The 20,364-nt window shown below is 38.9% G+C and overlaps 1 protein-coding gene across 1 annotated transcript in view; it reads right to left on the bottom strand.

Annotated features, from left to right (window-relative positions):
• The window catches only part of EXT1 (exostosin glycosyltransferase 1), a 263,374-nt gene that overhangs the window by 18,134 nt on the left and 224,876 nt on the right, over window positions 1–20,364 (bottom strand). Inside the window, exons 2-5 of the mRNA XM_036876278.2 lie at window positions 15,073–15,166; window positions 13,431–13,538; window positions 8,725–8,844; window positions 1,576–1,708 (exon numbers count right to left, since the gene is read on the bottom strand). Of these exons, the coding sequence (XP_036732173.2) occupies window positions 1,576–1,708; window positions 8,725–8,844; window positions 13,431–13,538; window positions 15,073–15,166 (455 nt within the window). The remainder of the gene's footprint in view (window positions 1–1,575; window positions 1,709–8,724; window positions 8,845–13,430; window positions 13,539–15,072; window positions 15,167–20,364) is intronic.

The raw sequence follows: 20,364 nt of genomic DNA, 5'->3' as shown, positions 1-20,364 counted from the left end.
TCTGGAGCCCTCGGCAGAAAGGTGTCATAAATATGCAAAACAACCATGGCCACCAAAGAAAAAGAGGGAGAAGGCTTCTCCCCCAAATGAGCTGCTCCATAAGAACTCACAAAGGAATTGGAGACAGGTGAAAAAGCCCTTTAAAACTTCATTAGTTTAGATCCCCTAATTTCGCGTTTTAGTGGCTCCAACGTGAACAAGACAGCGTGAGGACATTCAAGTTAAGCTTTGAAATTGATGGGCTAAAGGGAAGAATCAAACTGTAGATATTAAGGGATTACACAAATGTTTTATAGAGCAAATTGTATCACCCAATTAGTCCTTTAATTGCATGTTAGAAAGAAGCTGACTTTCCCACTACCTACACATTTAAGGTTTTGATGAGTAAGAAGAATAAACATGATGGAGGAGTTCCCTTTTTAACAGGACAAGTCACTGCTTTTAGATTTTCCTGTAATAGATTAAGAAGCATCATTTACACACACACTGCTAATGTGCTAACTCCAAATGAAGCTCTCAGTCCTCTACAGAAAATACATAGAAATTTTATCAAATACTTCGTTAGTCTGAAAATTACTGAATTCTAAATATATTACCCAGTGTGGACCATTCACTTATTTTGACACGGTATCTGTAACATGTTTGCTTTGGATTAAAGGGTTCTTTATCAATGGTTGATACTTCAGGCCACAATTTCTTTAAGCTTCATCGTACCAGTTTCAAGTTAAACATGTACAACTCAAAAAAATTCTGATTGTTCATGGAGAATATCCGCAGCACTGCATGGAAAATCTGGAATCTTTCTACCACACTGACTCGAGAGATCTTCACTACCCCGGGGTTTCTCAAATTTTGAGCTCTGACTAAGGGGAAATGTCCAAGATGTTATAAGCACTAGACAAGAGGTGCCCCAAATACATAAATGTCCATGGCAGTAACAGTAGCCTTTCATAAGGCTTTAGCCCTCTGCCCTCTCCCTTTGCCCCATTATGATTAGACTAAAAGTTGCCTGAGAGCAGAGACTATACTTCATTTGACTCTTTATATCTACCAGCTAGCATGCTTTTCAACATGGCATGTAAGAGGAATATAATAAATGTTGAATGAGTGGATATATTTGTCCCTTGTAATATATTCTTAAATCTTTCTCCTTTCCCTTTATTAATTCAGTTTTTCTTTGGTATGAGGTAGAGAAGCTGGGATTGTGAAAAACAAAAATTAGAGAGAGAGATCTTCTAGTTCCACTTTATATATGATGAGACTTAAAATGATAGCTAACCCACTGTCCTGTCCAAAATCATCTGTAGTTTGGAGAGCCTGTTTCTCAAAAAGAAATGACTCTACTAAATGCAAAGTATAGCTGCTCAGATAAGAAAGGTTTTCCATTTTGCAGTGCCCTACTGGGTTTGTATTTCTTGACCTTGAATCACCATGTAGGGCAGGGCTCTAGAAAGCAATCTCCAATGCAGGCTGTTAGGAAGACCTTACTACAGAATTTTAAAAAACCAAGGGATTTTTATACTGGACAACATCTGGAAGGTAAACAATGTAGCTCCCCGGAAGGAACTCACTTACCTAGATTAGCATAGTAGTAAGGAAAGTCTCCCAGGTAAGATGAATACTGCGGCAGTACGAACAATCCTCCAGGATGTTTGTTCCATATTAAACTGTTACGTGATATGTGCTTGAATATTCTGTCCTGAATAATCTAGAAAATGAAAACATAGCACATGGTGAGGATGAGAGTCCGATGGTATTTGAGAAGGAACATGTTCAATCTCATTTTGAGGGATGATGACCCTCAAAGTAGGGACTCCACCAACCCATTTCTCCACTGACAAAAATGTCTAGGACACAAAAAAAGAGCAATGGGAAAGGGGGAGAAAGATGAATTATGATTAATCAAATTTCCTAATTAAACTTCAGCTTAACCATAAATTCTAACTTGTCTTTCTCTATCAGTAAGTCCAAGCTCATTTCAAAGCAGAGTGTGTGGAACACACTTGATGGTTGATGCATCCAGCAGTGGTTCAAGATCCGCATCAGGAAGATCTGCTTTCAATGCCCAGAGAAGTCCATGTGGACACTGAGCTGAGCATATGGAAGGCATGGCACATTCCAGAAGCTATTTAGGGTTTGATCTGTTTCTTTACTTCAGGAAGCTTGTCGTATTTCATTTTGCTTCCAAAGACAATTGTAGAACTTTGGGGTACTGGTTAACTGAACTTTTTCTGTATTTCATCTCATCAAGTAGTGAGTAAACAATTGCTCAAAGCATCCTACATGACAGCATAAGAACCATGGCATATGAAGACTAATAGCCATGCTAGTTCATTAGTTTCGTTGGACTTTGGGACCTTGCAGATCATTAAATTCTACATTTAGAGTCAAACACTCTCCCGTCCTGAATCATTTGTCAGATGAATGTGATTAGTGCACTTTACAGATTTCTCTCTGTGACTTTCAAACTCATGTAATTATACCATCCTCTCATTAAGACATGTCTTGGCAAATAATTAACTTGATAAAGAATTTCATGTTTTCAGCAATATGCTTTTTTTTTTTTTGGTACTAACCAAAAAAAAAAAAAAAGAAAAAGGCTGCTATAGGTCTCAAGAGATTTAAGACCTAAATCATCATTTTCCAGGTTCCCATTTAATGCAATGTAATTTTAAGTACAGACCATTTTAAACAGTTTTATGATTTGCTAAGGTTATTAAATAACATGGTGACTAGACAAGTAATAAAGTGAGCTACACTTATCTTTGCAAATCTTATCATGTTTATATTTCTTAATGAGAAAGAAGAAAGGAAGCAAAGAGGAAATTTAGAAGAACTCAAAATCTTAATTCTAGGATTTCTGCATTTTCTTTCCTCCAGATCAAAATTGTTAATTTTACATAGTTAGACAGAGGTTTCTAATTTGGTGGAGATTTTAGGAACCTAGTTAAAATATTAATGTTTTCTCTTGGTGGTACAACACAGATGTGCTAAAAAGCTATAATCCAGGCATTAATTATGAGAAAATTGTCATGGCTGTAAAATATTTTTACATGGCTAGCAATTGCACTTTTTACCCCATTTAACCCAATTTAAAATTATTTGCATTTTCCAAATCCACTGTTTATTTTCTGTTATTGTTTTTCATTTAGATCCTATATATTTTTGCTTTCCAAATTTATATACCTTTCAGCATGTGGTCACCAAGTAAGTCAAGATATCAAGATAGAATAAATTGACAATGGACAGCATCACACATCTGACCTACATACAAATGACACGAAACCCAGAAATGTCACAAAATAGGTCACCATTCACTCTGGATCCCCAGGTGGTATGCTTCTCATTGTCATAGACTCTTTTTGGTTCAGCATCACAATGTTTTCATCTTTTTTAATTCAAGGACGTAAGTTACACTATTCTCTCAAAACACCAATAAGCATTTTGTACTCCTTTCAAACGGGTCATGAAGGACTGATACCAGCAAAGGTGTAAGAGCAATAGCAAATGTTAAATTTAACTTGAATTGAGCAATTTGTCTCCTTTATGTCTCACTTTCCTAATTTGTAATAAAACAATAATATTTCACATTAATTGTAACAGCCTCTCAGAATTTGGTAGGAATAGCTGCCTAAGATTATACTTAAGACTCAATTATTTTCCCTTAAAAAAAAAAAAAACTCATTCCCATGTTGATTTTCTAAGCCCAGGTTTTTCCATTTTTATACAGCTATATCTCAAATTATAGATATTTTTTCCATATTATGAATAATCATGGTTTACTTATCCTACATGACCAATCATAGTGCAACTTTTTCCAGGCATAGCAATGAGCTTATTTATGAATTAAATTTTTCCACATTTAGAAATGATTCTTTAGGACTTTGTCAAAGGGTATGAATACTTTTAAAGCTATTCATGTTCTGCCAAGTGTCTTCCTAAAAGGTTTATATCAACTTGCCTTCTCAAAAGTTTGAAAGAGTATGTGTCTCATTTCACCAAATAGAGAGGTCACTTTGTCTCTCTCCTAATGTCCAATTCTCCCCTAACACTATATCGGTCAGCTGCCAGGACACTTTCAGGGCACTTAGAGCTCACTCTTTATTGTTGTGGAAGAAGACATCACATTCAGAGGCTGGAAACTTCTTTAGCTACAATGAAAATCCACAGATAGACACATACACATGCATAAAGATTTTTTTCATTATAGCCCCAAATGGCAATAAGGATAATATTTCTTATTAATGTGAATTCAAAGAGAAGAATGACAGACTCTTTATTTTTCTTTTTTATGTGCCTTTTTTATTTCCTTTTTTAAATAGTGGACTGCCATTTATAGGTTACATCATTCTGTGTGGCCCTGACTTGGTCTTTTGACCAATACAATGTTGCCTAATACACACAGTGCCGCCATATGCCACCTCACTCCAAGCCAAAGCAATCTTCTATCTCCATTATTTCTTTGATTTAAAAATTTCAGTGTACAACAGCATGGCAATACCATGGGTTGAATGTGCATAGTTAGATAACTAAAGAGAGCAAAATGGAGTTTGCTTCATAAAACTCTGCTAAAAATGTGTTTTCTAAGCTTACCATGAGCTGTTTTCATATATTATTGTAATCTCATGCACTTGTCTTTTGCTCACCTTGATGCTGACTGAGCTCCTATGGTTCAATCCTTAGTGCCAAGTTACTGTTGTGCAGTATCCTGACAAATAATGGAATCCATGAAGGAACACTGTCTTGGCTGCATTTTGTTACTGTCCCCATCATTACCTCTTAACTCGCCCACAAAAAATTGAGCTCCAAAGAGCCTAGAGCTGATCAAATAACTCTTTAATTCTAAGATGCAGAATTTGGAAATTTCAACCAGCCTGGAAATATTAGCTGAATCCTAAGAATGACAGAGTACAATCTAATGAAATGTACTAACAACTTGACCTTGGCTTTGGAGAGCAGGATGAGGTGTCCTGTTTTCAATTGTGTCTAAGTACCACCTTCACTTCGAAGGCTCATCATCTTCAAAGACTGAGTAATCCCCTGCCCGTGGCCTAGAATACAACAAGCAAGGAAGAAAGGACCACATGCTAGAGTCTGAGTATAGAATATCCCAAGGGATCTTCAAATCTATGTTGTCTAAGGGTAACTATGAATTATCCTCATTATTTTAGGGACTCCAGCATGGACCAAATTACTTACTAAGTTCTAAGCCAAGTTGACATTTTTGATAAGTGGTACCTAAATCATTCTAATAAATATATTGCCTTTATTGTGTAGGTGGATGACATCACTTGCTATTTTCTCTGCATTTCTGATTATGCTGAATTCTAGGGTAGTCTGAGTTCTGAATTAAAAAGGGAAATTTGATGGTATTTTTCATGCAATTTGGTTCAGAGGTCAAACCGTTACAATCCAATCTTGGAATTATATGAAGAGATTTGACAGTTGTCATAAATTTGAATGAAGTATATGGTTTGTAGTGTTTCCAAAACAACTGTGTTGCTAAAGAACTCTATGGCTTAAACCCAAGGGGAAGAAGGCCTTTCCAGGCACAGAGATGAAAACAGCTTGACTTGAGATCCTATTCAAATGAATATAACACATCCAACTGTTCTTACAGGATAATTGAGGACTGCTAACTTAAAAAGCACGAGACCAGATCTATGCAATAAACCATACTCAAAAAGAAATGTAATTAATGAGATACCATCTTTCATCTGGCAAATTAGCAAAGTTGTGTATGTGTGTATTTTAATTATGATCCTTAGAGCTGATAAGAGTGCAGCAAGAGAGCATCTCCCTGAGACGGATTGTGAGAACTTAGATTGATACAACTTTTTAAAAGAGTAATTTGGCAATACAGATCATGAACCTTAGAAATGCCTAGATTCTTTGGCTGAATAATCCCATTTCAAGGACTTCATCCTAAAGAAATAAAGATGTAGTCTAAGATACACACAGAAACTCATTGTTTGGACAAAGACCTCTGTTTCTCTCTCTCTCTATATAAATATATGTGTATATATACATATACTTATATATATACACACACACAAAATAAATAATTAGAAACAACATTAACAGTCCATAGTAGACAGGTTAAATAGAGGTTTACCAAAGGATGGCATACAGGGTGAAAAAGGTGAAAATATGTGATCCAGGTATTTTAGAGTAGACAATGAACAGGGCAAAGTTAAAAGGCCAGAAACAGACCCAAAAATGCATAAATGTGCCATGGGAAACCACTGAGGAAGGAGTAACTTAAGAAATGTGTTGGGACAACTACAAAATTTGTTCAAAAAATTTTTTTAAATTAGATTTTCAACTCAGATCATATATAAAAGTAAATTAGATTAAATAGTTAAGTGTAAAAAGTTAACCATGAAAGTACTAGAAAAAATTAAGTGAATGTATGTGTATAAATAAAAGTATGAGTCAAAAGTCCTTTCTAAACAACACAAATGGAAAAGCCACAGATGAAAAGACTCCCCAGTCATAAATAAAAGAGAAAGGCATACCACGAATTGGGGGAAAATATTTGCAACCAAAGAGTCAAAGCATTAGTATTTTTAATATAATAAGCTCTTAAAAATTTATGAAAAAAAGTGGGACATTTTTCCTCATGACATTCTGGTCATTTCTATTTCTTTCTTTGTAAGTTGCCTGGGTGAAAAATACAGGAAAAATATTAGTAGGAATACTAATGTCCTAAGAAATATAAAGTAAGAACATAATTTATCATTTTAAAAGCTATAATGCCCAATACTGGTGAAAATTTAAAAAACAGAACAGAAATAATCAAAAAGGGCTTTCCCATGTAAGATGGAGGGAATATAAATTAGTCCAGTTCTTATTGCAGGGAAAATTGACAATTCATATAAGATTAGCATTTGGTATATTCTTTGAACCACTACTTGGAATTCAAAGAATTTATGCTAAGGAAGTAACCTTAACCTGCACAACAGTTTGGCACTGAGGCTATTTACTTCAACAATGTGTATATAATGAAAAACCAGAATCAACTATAATGTCCTCAAATTGGGGATTAAAGAAATTAATGTTATCATGAATGGAATATTATATAGTCATTAAAATAAATGTTGAAACATCTAAGAACATGAGAAAATACTAACATATTCTTAAGCAGACAAAACAGGTTACAAACCAAGTATAGAAAGACTTCTTTTTAAAGTTAAATTACAACACGTTTATAAATTTGCAGAGAAAATAACAATATATATATTAATAGTGATTTTGTATGGGTAGATTATTTTTATGCTTTAAACATTTTCCATTATTTTCTAAAATGAATATGCACTTCTTAGGTAAAAAGCACTCATTCCATAAGGAAAAAAAGCTGACATTCAACTTTCCTTAAGAAGGGCCTAGGACGTGTCCTAGATGGAGGACAAGATCAAAGAAAAGGGTAGATACTATTACATATTCAAATGTGCTGCTATAAACAGGAGAGTAAACTTAATTTTAATTGAGGAGAGTAATTTGGAGGAATAAAAGAAGCCCACTTGCAATACGAAGCCCTTGGAAGACATTCTGACCCTGTCCCCTTCATGGGGTGGGCCTGGGTCCTAAATAGCCCTTTCCACTTAGTTCAGAGGGAACAAAAAATGCATTTTCATGAGCAGACACAACTAGAGCTTGTCCCTAAGTGAGAGGAGGCCAAACAGGGCCTGGGGCAGGTGAGTACCCCACTGCGCTGGGCGTGACCAGCCCTGGTTCTGATACCCAGGATGTCCAGAAAGTGGCGACATGGACAAAAAGGGTGACTTCAGCTCTCCTGGTATGATTCAGACTTCTCAGTGTGTGCTCCCAATTGCACTGGCTTCTGGAGCAGTCATCACTTTTCCAAAGTAACTACTCCAGAGGCAGGCCACGAATGCCCCCACCTCACTACATGAACCCCCTCCAAATTCCTCAGGGCTGTGCCCCAGCAGAGGACCTCTGCTCTCCTTCCCACCAGCCTGGAATTGTTGAGTGTGCAGTTGCCTGAATCTTTTCTTAGCTCTTCGTGTTACTTTGGTGTCGCCTCAGGCTGCTGCTATCTGCTCTACTTCCAAAGGTTTTAATCATCTCCATGCTTCGTTTTCCTTTTTTTCCTCTGCCTTAAAAAAAAAAAGCAACCTGAAGATGGGCATCCATCTGCTTGATTTTCTGCTTTCATAAAGGTTAACACTTTCTGCACCACACGGGTGTCACCCAGATTTTCTTAACACATCCTTGTGACACCAATGCTGGTTGGGTTGCATGTGTCCTGAGAATGAAGTTTGCTGTGCCACAATGTCACTGGACTACGGTGTCCAGGAAACTATCTGTATTTTCAGAATGGGAGATTTTCCCCTAGTTGGCCACTATCTGTTCTTTAAATGGGCTCCAGAAATATGTCTTCAAAGGATGCCATTGAGTGTGAATGACAGGAGGACCATCATTAGCCACATATCCCTGAAATGATATAAGACAGAGCTGATCTCTGAGCCAAGGAGTGTAATCTGGCCTCATGTCAGTTTCCCTCTGTGGAGTTTGTCAGGAATGGAGGTGTTCTTCGATATGGCAGAGCAGGTAAAAGGGGGTTAATCAACATATCCAACCACAGAAAATTCAGTTGTGCCCCATTTGACTAATTACACATCTTCCATAGCGATAGAGAAGGTCGAGAGAGGTGTGTAAAGGACCATTATTCAAGACCAAGGGCCAAAGGGTCTCACTTACCTCTAGTGTAGTTAATACAATCTTCTCAACTGAAGAAAAATAAGCCTCCCACAAGAATTGTGTCTGCTGTCTAAGTGCTAGGATTTTATCCTGATGAATAGACCTGATTGTAGAAGGAATCTGTAACATAAGGTGAACACATAATAACTATGACTGTAACACAATGAAATGCTGTTTGAGCAAAAGAACACACCTGGGTTATGCTTTTATTCTTCACAGCGTTCAGCTTCTAGCATACAGATCTACTAAAAATCACCAATTCCTAAACTGAAATGCTCTCATGAATTGCTGGGCACAAACAGCATTTACCTGTAAATGGATGCAAGTCAGAGCCCACCTCTAAGGTCTGGTGGCAGCCTATCTGTTGTTTAGGGCGTTCCTATAATAGCAACTGCTGTTTTCTCTGCTCAGAGTCCCTCAAATTCTTCTTCCTACACATACACAACTAAATTCTGTGGAGAAGGATCTCCAGGACTTGAGGAAAGGCTGAAAGACACTGTCCTCCAAGCACTTCTAAGACATGCCACGTCAGGGACTATAAATTAACTACAAAGGGCATTTCAGGGAACATTTCTGAGACTCTCCAGTTAATCTACAGGTGGGGATAATCATTTCCATGTGCACATACTCCCTACCTCACCCTGAGAGCTTTTCTGCTCTCCAGACCTCTCTTTATGGCTCTAGCACTTACACCAGTTCATATGATCTGTCAAATAGCATATATGTTTAGCATCACTGTTCTCTACCAGGCTGCACAATTTTAAAGCAGAGATCTATGTCCTGTCCATCCTGCTGCTTATTTTAAGGTTAGGAGAGTGGCTTTCATGTAGTAGTTATTCAAAAAATAAAAGCTGAATTGAACATGGCCATCTGAAGGCTCCATAGGGATATCATTATTTTTTTAGCAGTGTAGCTTAAATGTGAAGCACAGGGACGCAGAAGTTGGAACAAGGTGGGATTCTTGGTTCTACCATTTATAAGCTGTGCTTTCATGGACAAGTTATTTGAACTCTCAAAGATTCCACTTTCTCATTTATAAAATGGGGATATAGTATTAACATCAGTAAGGATGTAATGAAGACCATATAAGTGCTTTGTACAGTTCCTAGAACATGAGACACTTAATTAATATAGCAAATTATTGGTACAGCTACTGACATAAAGGTGATGATGGTCAAAGCTGGACCCATTGTTTAATGTCTATATGTGAACTTGCTCAGATCTCGATCTCTAAAATGTACTTCCTGGGTTCTGGTGAGTTTTCTGGGCTTGCTCCCTATCTTCACCTATAGTTCAAGGTCTATTTCATTTGAGGAGTCTATACTCTTAGGAGAGATTCCTTGTGATTAGCAACTGCCCTTTTGTACTCACTTCTTTCTGCATGCTTGCCTCCCTAATGGGTAACTAACATGGGGTCCTGAGCTAGAGCAGGAATGCTCTGTCACCTGCTTCAAGAAGAGTCACCCAGGGCACTGTGACCAAGACTCCATCTGAATTTCCACTGGAGGTGGTAGCACATTTTTGATTCAAGACTACTCTTAGGAGGAGCAAGGAAACTGCCTCACAGCAAGGACAGGACAGTGCCTAAAGTAGGTGTGCAGTCTGTGCCCCCAGGTGTGCATCTGGATGGTTGACATTGAAGAAGCATGGGGGCGACAGGTGAAGGAGAAATACTGGCAGGCAAACGTTAGCCTGATATCAGAGTCCAAGGTCATACGGAAGTAAAGTACCCTTGGAACAGGAAGAGAAACCATTCATATCATGGATCCTTGATAAGTCAAAGAATGTTTATTTTTATTTACTGAGAAGATTACCTAGATGGCTAAAAAGAGACTAGAAAAAAGTTATCTTGCTCAATTTTCATAATCACATACTCTTGGAAGTATGAATGGTATTTTCTATGAGTCATATAGGTTGACTTCACTGTTTCATTGTGATCACAAGGAACCAGTTCATTAGAAAAATGCTGCAAGCTATCATCACTATATGGTTTCCAGAAAATTGAGTAGGCTATGGTAATGAAAGGAGAAAGGAAATATCATAGATTAGCTTACAAATATCCTCTCTTATATAATAAGCTTACCTTCTTTTACACAAGGCACATCTTGATGTTACTATATCAAGTGAAATATATTCTACCCATTTGTACCTAAGACATAACCGCATGACAGTGCTCTGAGAAGTGCTCTGGAAAATAATTCACACGGACTGAAAAGACAGAGTTCCAAGTTTTAATGGCATTTGGCTATTGGTTATTAATCTGCTTGTTCTGGAAGACAGCTATAGGAAAGTGGTAAATTAATTCCAATTTGGCTATATTGTTTGAAGTTGCAGAATTCAATGAAGTCTTAATAAAAGGTCATGTACAGTAATAAAATGAATGTAATCTACCAAAATAGATACAGGAGAGCAACATCAAGCTCTCCTGGTGACATGATGACGAGAATATACGCAAATAAAAACATCTGAGCTGTTCTAAAACCATAGACAAAAAATTGTAACATAACAAAAACATTTCACAGACCAGACATTTGGGCTCGGTGCCAGCTCTTTAAAACCATTGTCAATGACAGTATAGTCATTGTTCAATATGAAGGAAGCTGTGTGAAGACAGACTGCATAGGAGAGGGGGAAATACCGGCAATATGGTGGGTGCAGGATAGAAAACAAAATCTGAGTTAAGCCAAAGAGTTGCCTCAGAAGGTGAAATATACATCAACTGTGGTGAAATGGTAGAAACTGGACAAAAACCATTAAGTATCCTGGAATGGTCTCCACCTCAAAGACAAACTCCCAACTTATTCATATCAAGTTCACAGGAGCATTGGTGCATAAACAGAGAAATTATAGCTGATGTTGTTTATTCCCTTTTCCCCCCAAATTTCCTTTAATGAGAATGAATTATTTTAAAACATCATAAAAGGAAAACAGCAACATGGAAAAGAACCACATATTATCTTTTTTGTCTGGCCTTTCCATGAGCAAATGTTTTTGGCACACATCATCTCTGCATGGAAAGGATATGGCTAGATCACACATTCCTCTTCTGTTTTGGAGGCTCCAGGGGCCACAGAGATCACAGACCTGAGTATCAGACAGAAGGAACATTTTGGGAGCTGTGTTCAACTTGGCTAATTAACTCACAGGCCTTTCAGTTACAGATATTTCACCTGCTACTTTAAGGAGAGCTCACTGACTGTACAAGAACACAAAAGTAGAATCAGCAATAAAGTCAGAGAAACTCAACTTTCTGGGTCTCAAAAAAAAGAGCAAGGACATTAAAAAACAATCATTCTACAAATATTTGTGGTAGTTCAAGATAAAGCACACAATGCCATGAAAGCAAAGCATTAAAATATTCTATAATTTTAGAGAAAGTAGTATGACAATTTATGTTGAACCTAAAACATTATCATGAAAAAGGCTTTACAAATCCTTAGTGACTGACAATTACTTCCCTCAGATTTCTCTGTAAGTACTGCACATCGCTGCCCAGGCAGCTCTTGAGAAGTTCAAACTTTTATTAGATACCCTTGTTGAAGATTAGTTGAACAAACATGCATGGATTTATTTCTGGGCTCTCTTTTGCATTCCAGTCTGTCTGAATGCCAGTGCAATACCATTTTGATGACTATAGTTTTGTAATATATTTCAAAATTGGGAAGTATAATATCTCCAGCCTGTTCTTTCTCAAGATTGATTTGGCTATTTGGGGTCTTTTGTGGTTCCTTATGAATTTTGGAATTGTTTGTCTCTTTCTGTAAAATATGACATTGGCATTTAGAGAGGGATTGCACTGAATCTATAGATCACTTTGGGTGATCTTAATTCTGCAATATAGGACAACATGGGTAAACACTGAGAACATTATATTAAGTGAAATAAGCCAGTCACAGAAAGACAAATACTGCATTATTCCACTTATATCAGGTATGTAAAATAATCAAACTAATAGAACTAAAGAGTGGAATAATGGCTTACAAGGGGTAAGGAGAGGGAGAAATGGGGAGTTCTAATCAATGGTCATAAAGCTTAAGTTAAGCAAGATGCATAAGCTCTAGAGACCTGCTGTACAATATTGTACCTATAGTCAACAATAACATATTATGCACTTAAAATGTGTTGAGGGTGGATCTCATGTTAAGGGTCTTACAACAACAAAACTTAAAAAAAGTCAAATCATCAAAAATACACTTAAAAAACCATTTCATTAGAGGCTGCTCTTTTAAATATACATCCTAAAGATAACACTTGCTCAGGTACCAGACTGGATCATTCAAGCAATGGTAACACTAATTATAAGTATCAACTCCAGAGACCTCTCTCCTTTTGAAAATTAATCTGAAGGCAATCACAGAGACAGGGGAAAGGTACATAAAGTGGTGGGACTCTCTGATACCATTTCTAAAAAATTCTGGTTATTGAAGAGGATGGCTATATCTACATTTCTCTTCTCACCAACAAAGTTCATGTCCTTTACCTGCAACTTCTCCTTTTCTGAATATATTCCCTGAACTCGGGCAGATTTTGTACTGGAAAGTGAACAATGTCATATTAAATAACTTCATATTCTCCATGACACAGGCAATTTTCTCCTGATAAAATTTCTTTTATAGAGCTGACCTTTTGGATTCATCTTCTTTGAAAGTTTGGACGAGGGCAGCAATAATCCACTGATCTGTTGAAGGCTACAGTGCCTTTCTTACCTGTAATAACAATCTCTCATCGCCTATGACGGCAGCTTGGTTCCAATTAATCACTTCGGAGAATGGCAACTCCCATCCATTGCTGAGCATCACAGGGACACAGGCAGCCTGTGCAGAGAAGGGGAGTTCGTGAGGGCGAGGAACATTGCAGCAGGGGCTCTTGGAATCAGGGGTGGAACTAGTACAAATTCAGCGACTGGCATTTCGTACCATGCATGGATCATGGACTGCTCAGGCCAGAAGAAAAGTAAGCTTTTGTGAGTTATCAAGTCACATGAAGGTTGTATGTATCCAGCTGAGATTTTAAGATTTGCAAGTCTTAACCCTAGAATGCTAAAACCTCATTTCTATTGTGGTACATAGTTTGACCTTACTTCCAATGGAGACAACTGGCCTTGCTGGGGAAGTTTTATGGATGTAACAAAATTCTTCATCAATAATATCCCCTCATAAAACCAACCTTGAATATAAACGGTTTTGTCAGTGTAACTGCTACAAGTCTGCTTGCAGAGCGGTGTACCCCCAGGTTATGAACAACAAAGAGCGGAATGGGGCTTGGCAGTCCTGATGAAGCATTTTGTGGACTTAACTACTACAGGATGTTCACCTTTCCCTTGCTGTGCATCTGACCCAGGACCTTGTCCCACTCAGTGTGGAGGGATCCAAACCTCCGCTGTACAAGTTGACTCTCAACAGAGGACCTAACAGCCAAGAAACACCAGGCCAATGACAAAATTCTGGTTCCAAATAACATAATCCAAACCAGAGAACAATTTGCTCCACACAACATCCCAAAGAGACTACAAAGACATTAATGACGGTATGCTTTGCAGAACACATAGCACACTGGAAAAGACTTTCAAGAGAAGGAAGTTTTTCTGGCTGTGGACACGACAAAATTATAGAAGTTAGGGAGTACTGTGACAACACACAGATTCAGGCAAGGTGCAGAGCACAGAGGAGGAAAGAGCACAGCAGCAAGGGGACAAAGAGTGGAGGAGGAGAGAGGGTGAGAGCATGCTTTATCAAGACCAAGGAAGGCTGGATGCAACTTCCAGGTAGGAAGCGTGGACATCAGTCTCAGCTGATGAAGGCGTTTCTGCAGTGAGATTAAAGGGCAGAGAGGCTGTTATGTGGCCCTGGAGCTGCAGCTGGGGGCCCTCCAAAGCTTAGAGCCTTGGAATAGTGAGCATCACTCTCAGATCTTAGAGAAACTGAGCAACTACTGAGAGGGGGACAGAATAGACAGTTTTGCTTTGGGGAAGTACCACCAATAAGCTATTATCAGAGGGCTTGAGGCTGACTTCCAGGGCAGGGGCATTGTCTGTGAGGTGCCCAGCTAGGCTGCCTGGCCAGCAATCAGATCTGCCCTGTTTGCAGACATGTCTCTCAAGAATCCATCTTCCCTGGTGTGAAACCATTTCATCTTTTCATGTCCAAAATCAGGGAGTAAATCTCCTCCTTACTTCCCACTTATAAAAAATGTGGCAGATTTTCTTGGGAAAACAGATCTCAGGTGTTCCAAGCAAACCATGCATTCTGTTTAGATCCCTGGGTACGTGCTATGGTTAAGTTCCCACCCCCACACACCGTCTGACTTCAGTCCTCAGCCCTATTCTGCAGAGGTTTCAGGATCTCTTACCTGCAGAGCCTCCAGGAACCTGAAGGACCCAAGCCTGCGACCACGAGGAACCAGACAGAAAGTGGCATTGTGCAGCATTTCCCGATAATCATACCTGGAAGGAGAAGAGGAGAAATCGGCAAAGACCCGTTAGGAGTGGGGGATGAACGAGCATCTCTGGGTGTACACCTGCATGAAATTACCTAGCGCAAGGCAGGGATACAACAGGTGGGCAGGTCGTACTTTTCCATTTTCTGGGTTTTGGGGGTGGGAATTGTTGCATGAAGGAGAAAAATGTGATCGTTCATGTTGGACAAAGCAATGAGGGTCTTTTGCAAACAGTACATAAAACACCAGTCTGATGCTCCTAGTTACAATTTGGCTTGTCCAGCCATTGCTTCCAGAACCAGATTTTTGTGTCTTGATGAAACAGGTTGTCCACATAAGCTTAAAAAAAAAATCACTGCTAGTTGTTCTTTTTAATGCCATGTCATTCAGAAAAGCCAAGATTGTCCTTGTTTCACACCCCACAACACCAGGCTATTAAAACCTACTCAGGAAACCTCCATTACAAGCACAAAACAACAATTAGTTTTCCCCTTCAAGCTGGAATTTCTACTTCTAACCAAGAATATGTAATTATCCCCAATACTTGTGTATAAGATTGGTTGACATGACTTACAGGGGAAAGAGGAGGTGGGATAGGTGTTAGCTTAAAAAACCGGGAAGGAGGAATTACAAGAGAAAAAACCATAGTGGGCTTGCAGAAAACAGGGCTGCAGAAGAGATGATTGTTTCTTTCCCTCAAATACCATTGAACGGCGTTACACTGTTTCTGCACTTGAGAAATACAAAATGTAACCTGTCGCCTGTCTCTTTCTGCTAGTGAAGTGTAGAAAAGCTAACGCGCATTTCATGTTAAGGTTATCACCTTAAAAGTGATTTCCACAACACACTGCTAAACACACAATATCAAGTTCATTATGAGTTTAAGAAAACTTGGGAAACTAGAGATAGCTTGTGTCCTGTGAAGGCCCAGAATCTCAGAACTAAGATGAAATCCCTCTCATTTTTCAAGAGTTTCCAATGCTCAGCAGACAGGTGTGACTTTGACAGCAGCATATGTCACCAGCATTCTCTGACTCTAATAGTCTAATTTAATCATAGCCTGAAGGCACTGGATTCTTCTCTCCTCTTTTTGGGATACTGATATATACATTTATATTTTTAAAGTCCACATCTATTTTTATATTCTCATACAAACTAGGCATATGGGAGTAAGCCAATTTTCAATTATAAACCCGTCATTAAGAAGAGACATCATGCAAAGGACCATTTGCTTAAACAAGCTCGTACAACTAATTTGCACAAGAAAAGGTCACCGTGAATGGATTAAGATTATCTCCACTGAGAGTAAAATAAAAAGCCTTGCTGCATGAATTAAACTGCAAAATAGACCTCAAAGTAGAAAAGATTTTTAAGAGGGCTCTAATTTAGCTACATAAAACATATTAAATAATGATGGTAATGGTTTCTCTTTTCCTCACCAAACAGGGAAATAATTGACAAGTATCTTCAAGCTCAACCGTCAGTAATGTCTGAATTTCTGCCTAATCGATGGAGAAGAGGGAAAGGGAAATATTTCTACACACACACACACACACACACACACACACACACACACGCGCGCGCACGCGCGCATGCCCACAGATATGTGTGTAAAGTTTAAACTGAAATAGTTTTAATATAAAAAGGTCAAATATACTTCAGACTACAGCAAAACTGAATAAATGCCCAGAATAGAAACCCCTGAGGGGGTAGCAGGTCCTACAGCCTCATCATTAAGCTGCTAAAAATGTAAAACCATATTAATGTTCTGGATGATAACAAGTTTGAAAGTTGCCAGTTGCAGAATTTACTTTACGGAAAGAATGGAGGGAGAGGAAGGGCAGAAAGCTTAGAGGAAAAATCCAAGTGACAGTTTTTCTAGGGTGTTAATTTTTAAGTGGTTGTATAAAGGAGTATTTGCTGATGCAGTGATAAAGCTTACATGATTGAAGCTTGTGTTCATTAACATAATAGCTAACAGGAGATGATGTGGGACGAGCATTCCTACAGGAACCAGCAGCCCTCTGGGTAGCTGTGAGATTATGAACAAAATCCATGAGCTTTCTCAGCCTCAGTTTCCTCATCTGAATAATGAGCCAATTGGGCTTGATGACTAAAGACTGAACATTCCATTATTTTGTATGTTATCCTTTTTACATAGGAAAGAAGAATGTCCTTTGAGAATATACCATGGCTCCAAAGATTTCCATACCCATTGTATGTATGTGTGTATATGTGTATATATAAGTATCTGCTCATGTGTATGTTTAACAATGAATGTTTAACATGTGACATGAAAAGACACATACAGAACATAAAACTTAAAGCAATGACTTTCGGATTTCTAACCATGCTCAGCTCATCAACCACTGGGCTCTGACCATATAAACCTATGAATTACTACTGTGTTACAAGGGGGACAATGTTTAAAGTTTGTCAGCTACTCAGCCTGTCTGAAGACCCACCTCTCCATTCTGATGTCCTCCCATACCCCACATTGACCTCCTAGGAGGTTTAGGTCACCCGGCTTAGAGTTGTATTGACTAGTGTATGGGATACACCCCATTTAAAATGGACCATGTAATAATGCATATCTGAATCCCTCTCCTCCATAGGAAACACATTTTTGCTGGTAGCAATTCAGTGCAAGCGGGCGGGTGTGTGGGGAGGCAGGGGGCAGAGGTCAGGCAGACATGACCCAGAAATTGCTCTCTTGGACATTTATCCCGGAGAAATGAAAACTTATTTTCACATAGAAACTTGTCCACAAATGTTCACAGCAGTTTAATAGCCCCAAATGGAAATTATCCAAATGTCCTTCAATGGGTGAATGATTCAACAAACTATTGTACATCTATAGCCTACAATACTTCACAGCAATAAAATGAAATGAACTATTGATACACACAACAATCTTAAGGAAATTATGCTAAGTGAAAAAGCCAGTCTCAAAAGCATATATACTGCATTATTCCATTTATATAGCATTCATGAAATGACATAATGATAGGGATAGAGAACTGATTAGTGGTTACCAGTGGTTAGGGATGGGAGAGAAACACAGATGACAGATTAGCTGAGGGGACAGTCTTTTTATAGGGACTGATTCTCTCCTATTACATTTAGAAATGTAAATAAAAAAGATCAACTTATAAACAAGAGACAATTAACATGTGACATCCTAAGAAAGATGGTATGCAGATAAAGGCAACTAATAGAGAACTTTCAGCTTTAATTGATAAATGGTTTTGTTACCCTTCTCAGATGGGCACTAGTTCCCCACTGTACAGGTGATGATGATCCAGACGTAGAACAGTTTTCATAACCGACTACAAAGAAAAAAGCAATATAAAAGACATGACCCTGAACTTAACCTAGAACCAGTACCACTCTAAGACCATAATAATTTTCTCTTTAGAGTTGTATTGACTAGTGTATGGGATACACCCCATTTAAAATGGACCATGTAATAATGCATATCTGAATCCCTCTCCTCCATAGGAAACACATTTTTGCTGGTAGCAATTCAGTGCAAGCGGGCGGGTGTGTGGGGAGGCAGGGGGCAGAGGTCAGCGGCAGAGCGGCCCAGCACAGGAGTCCTCAGAGGGTGTTTTCCCGACCAGCATCACCTGCAGCATCTGGGAACTTGGTAGAAAGAGGGATTCTCAGCCTCACCCAGGCCTGCTGAATCAGAAACTCAGGGGGAAGGGCCCAGACTTCTGTTTTAACAAGCCCTCGAGGTAATTATGATGCACCCTAAATTTTGCGAGCACTGGTGTGGAAGTCAAGATCTTAGTAATTAAAATGTAGTGGGTTAAGCGGCTTTAGGCACAGCCAAACCTGGGCTCGATTTTCAGCTTTGCTATTTATAAGCTGAATGATCTTGAGAAAGGTATTTAATTTGTCTAAATCATACTTTCCTGATTGGCAAAATGGGGATAATACTTCTACAGATTAAATGATACATTTTAATGAAAGCACAGGCACATTATAAGCAATGGTAGCAATTATCACGATGGCCAGAGCAAGGCAATGGGACACGATGGAAAATACAGCCCACTAGAAGAAAGCAAGCCTGGGTGGAGGACTTTGGGTTCTGCATCTATTATCTTCTATGTGACCCTGAGTGAATTATTTAATTTCTCCGTGGCTCAAAGTTGTGAAGATCAAATGAGATCATGTCCATGCTGAATAAACTGCAATGTGCCATCCAACTGCAAATTATTGTTGTAAATTACATCTAGATGAGAGGAATAAAAACATTTAAGAAAAAGGAACAGATTCCCAGACAGAGCCAGGGAGCGATATGGAGCAGACCCTTTAAGATAAGATGCAAGCAGATGCTGTGAATCACAACAGAACAGCAGCTTCTAATGGAAAGGATCTTTCCCTGTTATCAAAAGCTATATGGACAAGGATGCCGCTGGTGCAATGTGCCCACTGGTCCTCCTGTGCTTCCTACAATTGCCCTGCAGTGTTCACACTTGCCGTGTGAGCCTGCCTGTTGCTGATCAAAGAGGATAGAGAAGAAGCAAGTGATCCAGCCTCTCATCTCTGTAGTCACAGAATTCTAGTCTCCCTGTGATGTTGCTATCGTTTGCCTCCAGTATTTATTTATAAAGTAAGTTAATACCTACAGCTGATCTGTTCCCTCCAGTACTTAATCTTCTTTGCTTATACCCAAGTTTTGAATCACGTCCCTTAAGAAAAAAAGAATGAAAGAAACAAAATCACCTTAGGATGACTGTTGTAGTGCATGGGGATAAAAGAAATAAAATAATTTCCTGAGCACCTCCTCTGTGCGCTCTTTCACTCATTCAACACTAGTTGAATGCCTACACATGTACAGTATTAGTCAAGGAACTGACTGTGAAAAGGCAACTGATTATTATTCAGTGAGGGAAATGGCGAGACGGAGGCTTGAGGTGGCGATTATGCAGAAAAGAAACAGTAGCCACAACGTGGTTTCGGTGGGGAGAGTGAGAAGCAGGGATGCCTTCTGGAGGAAGGGAGCCTAAGGAGGAGCAGGAATCCTCCTGGCAAAGGGTTAAGAGGAGGTGAGAGGCATTTCCAGGGGTAGAGATACCACAGGCACCAAGGCACCCAGAGCTTAGGGTGAGGAGGGAGGGGGGATAAGATGGCTGGTACGGGCCAGGTCCCACCGGGAAGATTATGAGTGGCATCTCCTGGAGCTCAGACATGATC

Source organism: Manis pentadactyla, chromosome 3, assembly GCF_030020395.1.
Source record: "Manis pentadactyla isolate mManPen7 chromosome 3, mManPen7.hap1, whole genome shotgun sequence".
Taxonomy (NCBI): domain Eukaryota; kingdom Metazoa; phylum Chordata; class Mammalia; order Pholidota; family Manidae; genus Manis; species Manis pentadactyla.
The sequence above is the reverse complement of the archived record's forward strand: the minus strand, read 5'-3'. Positions and strand labels throughout refer to the sequence as shown.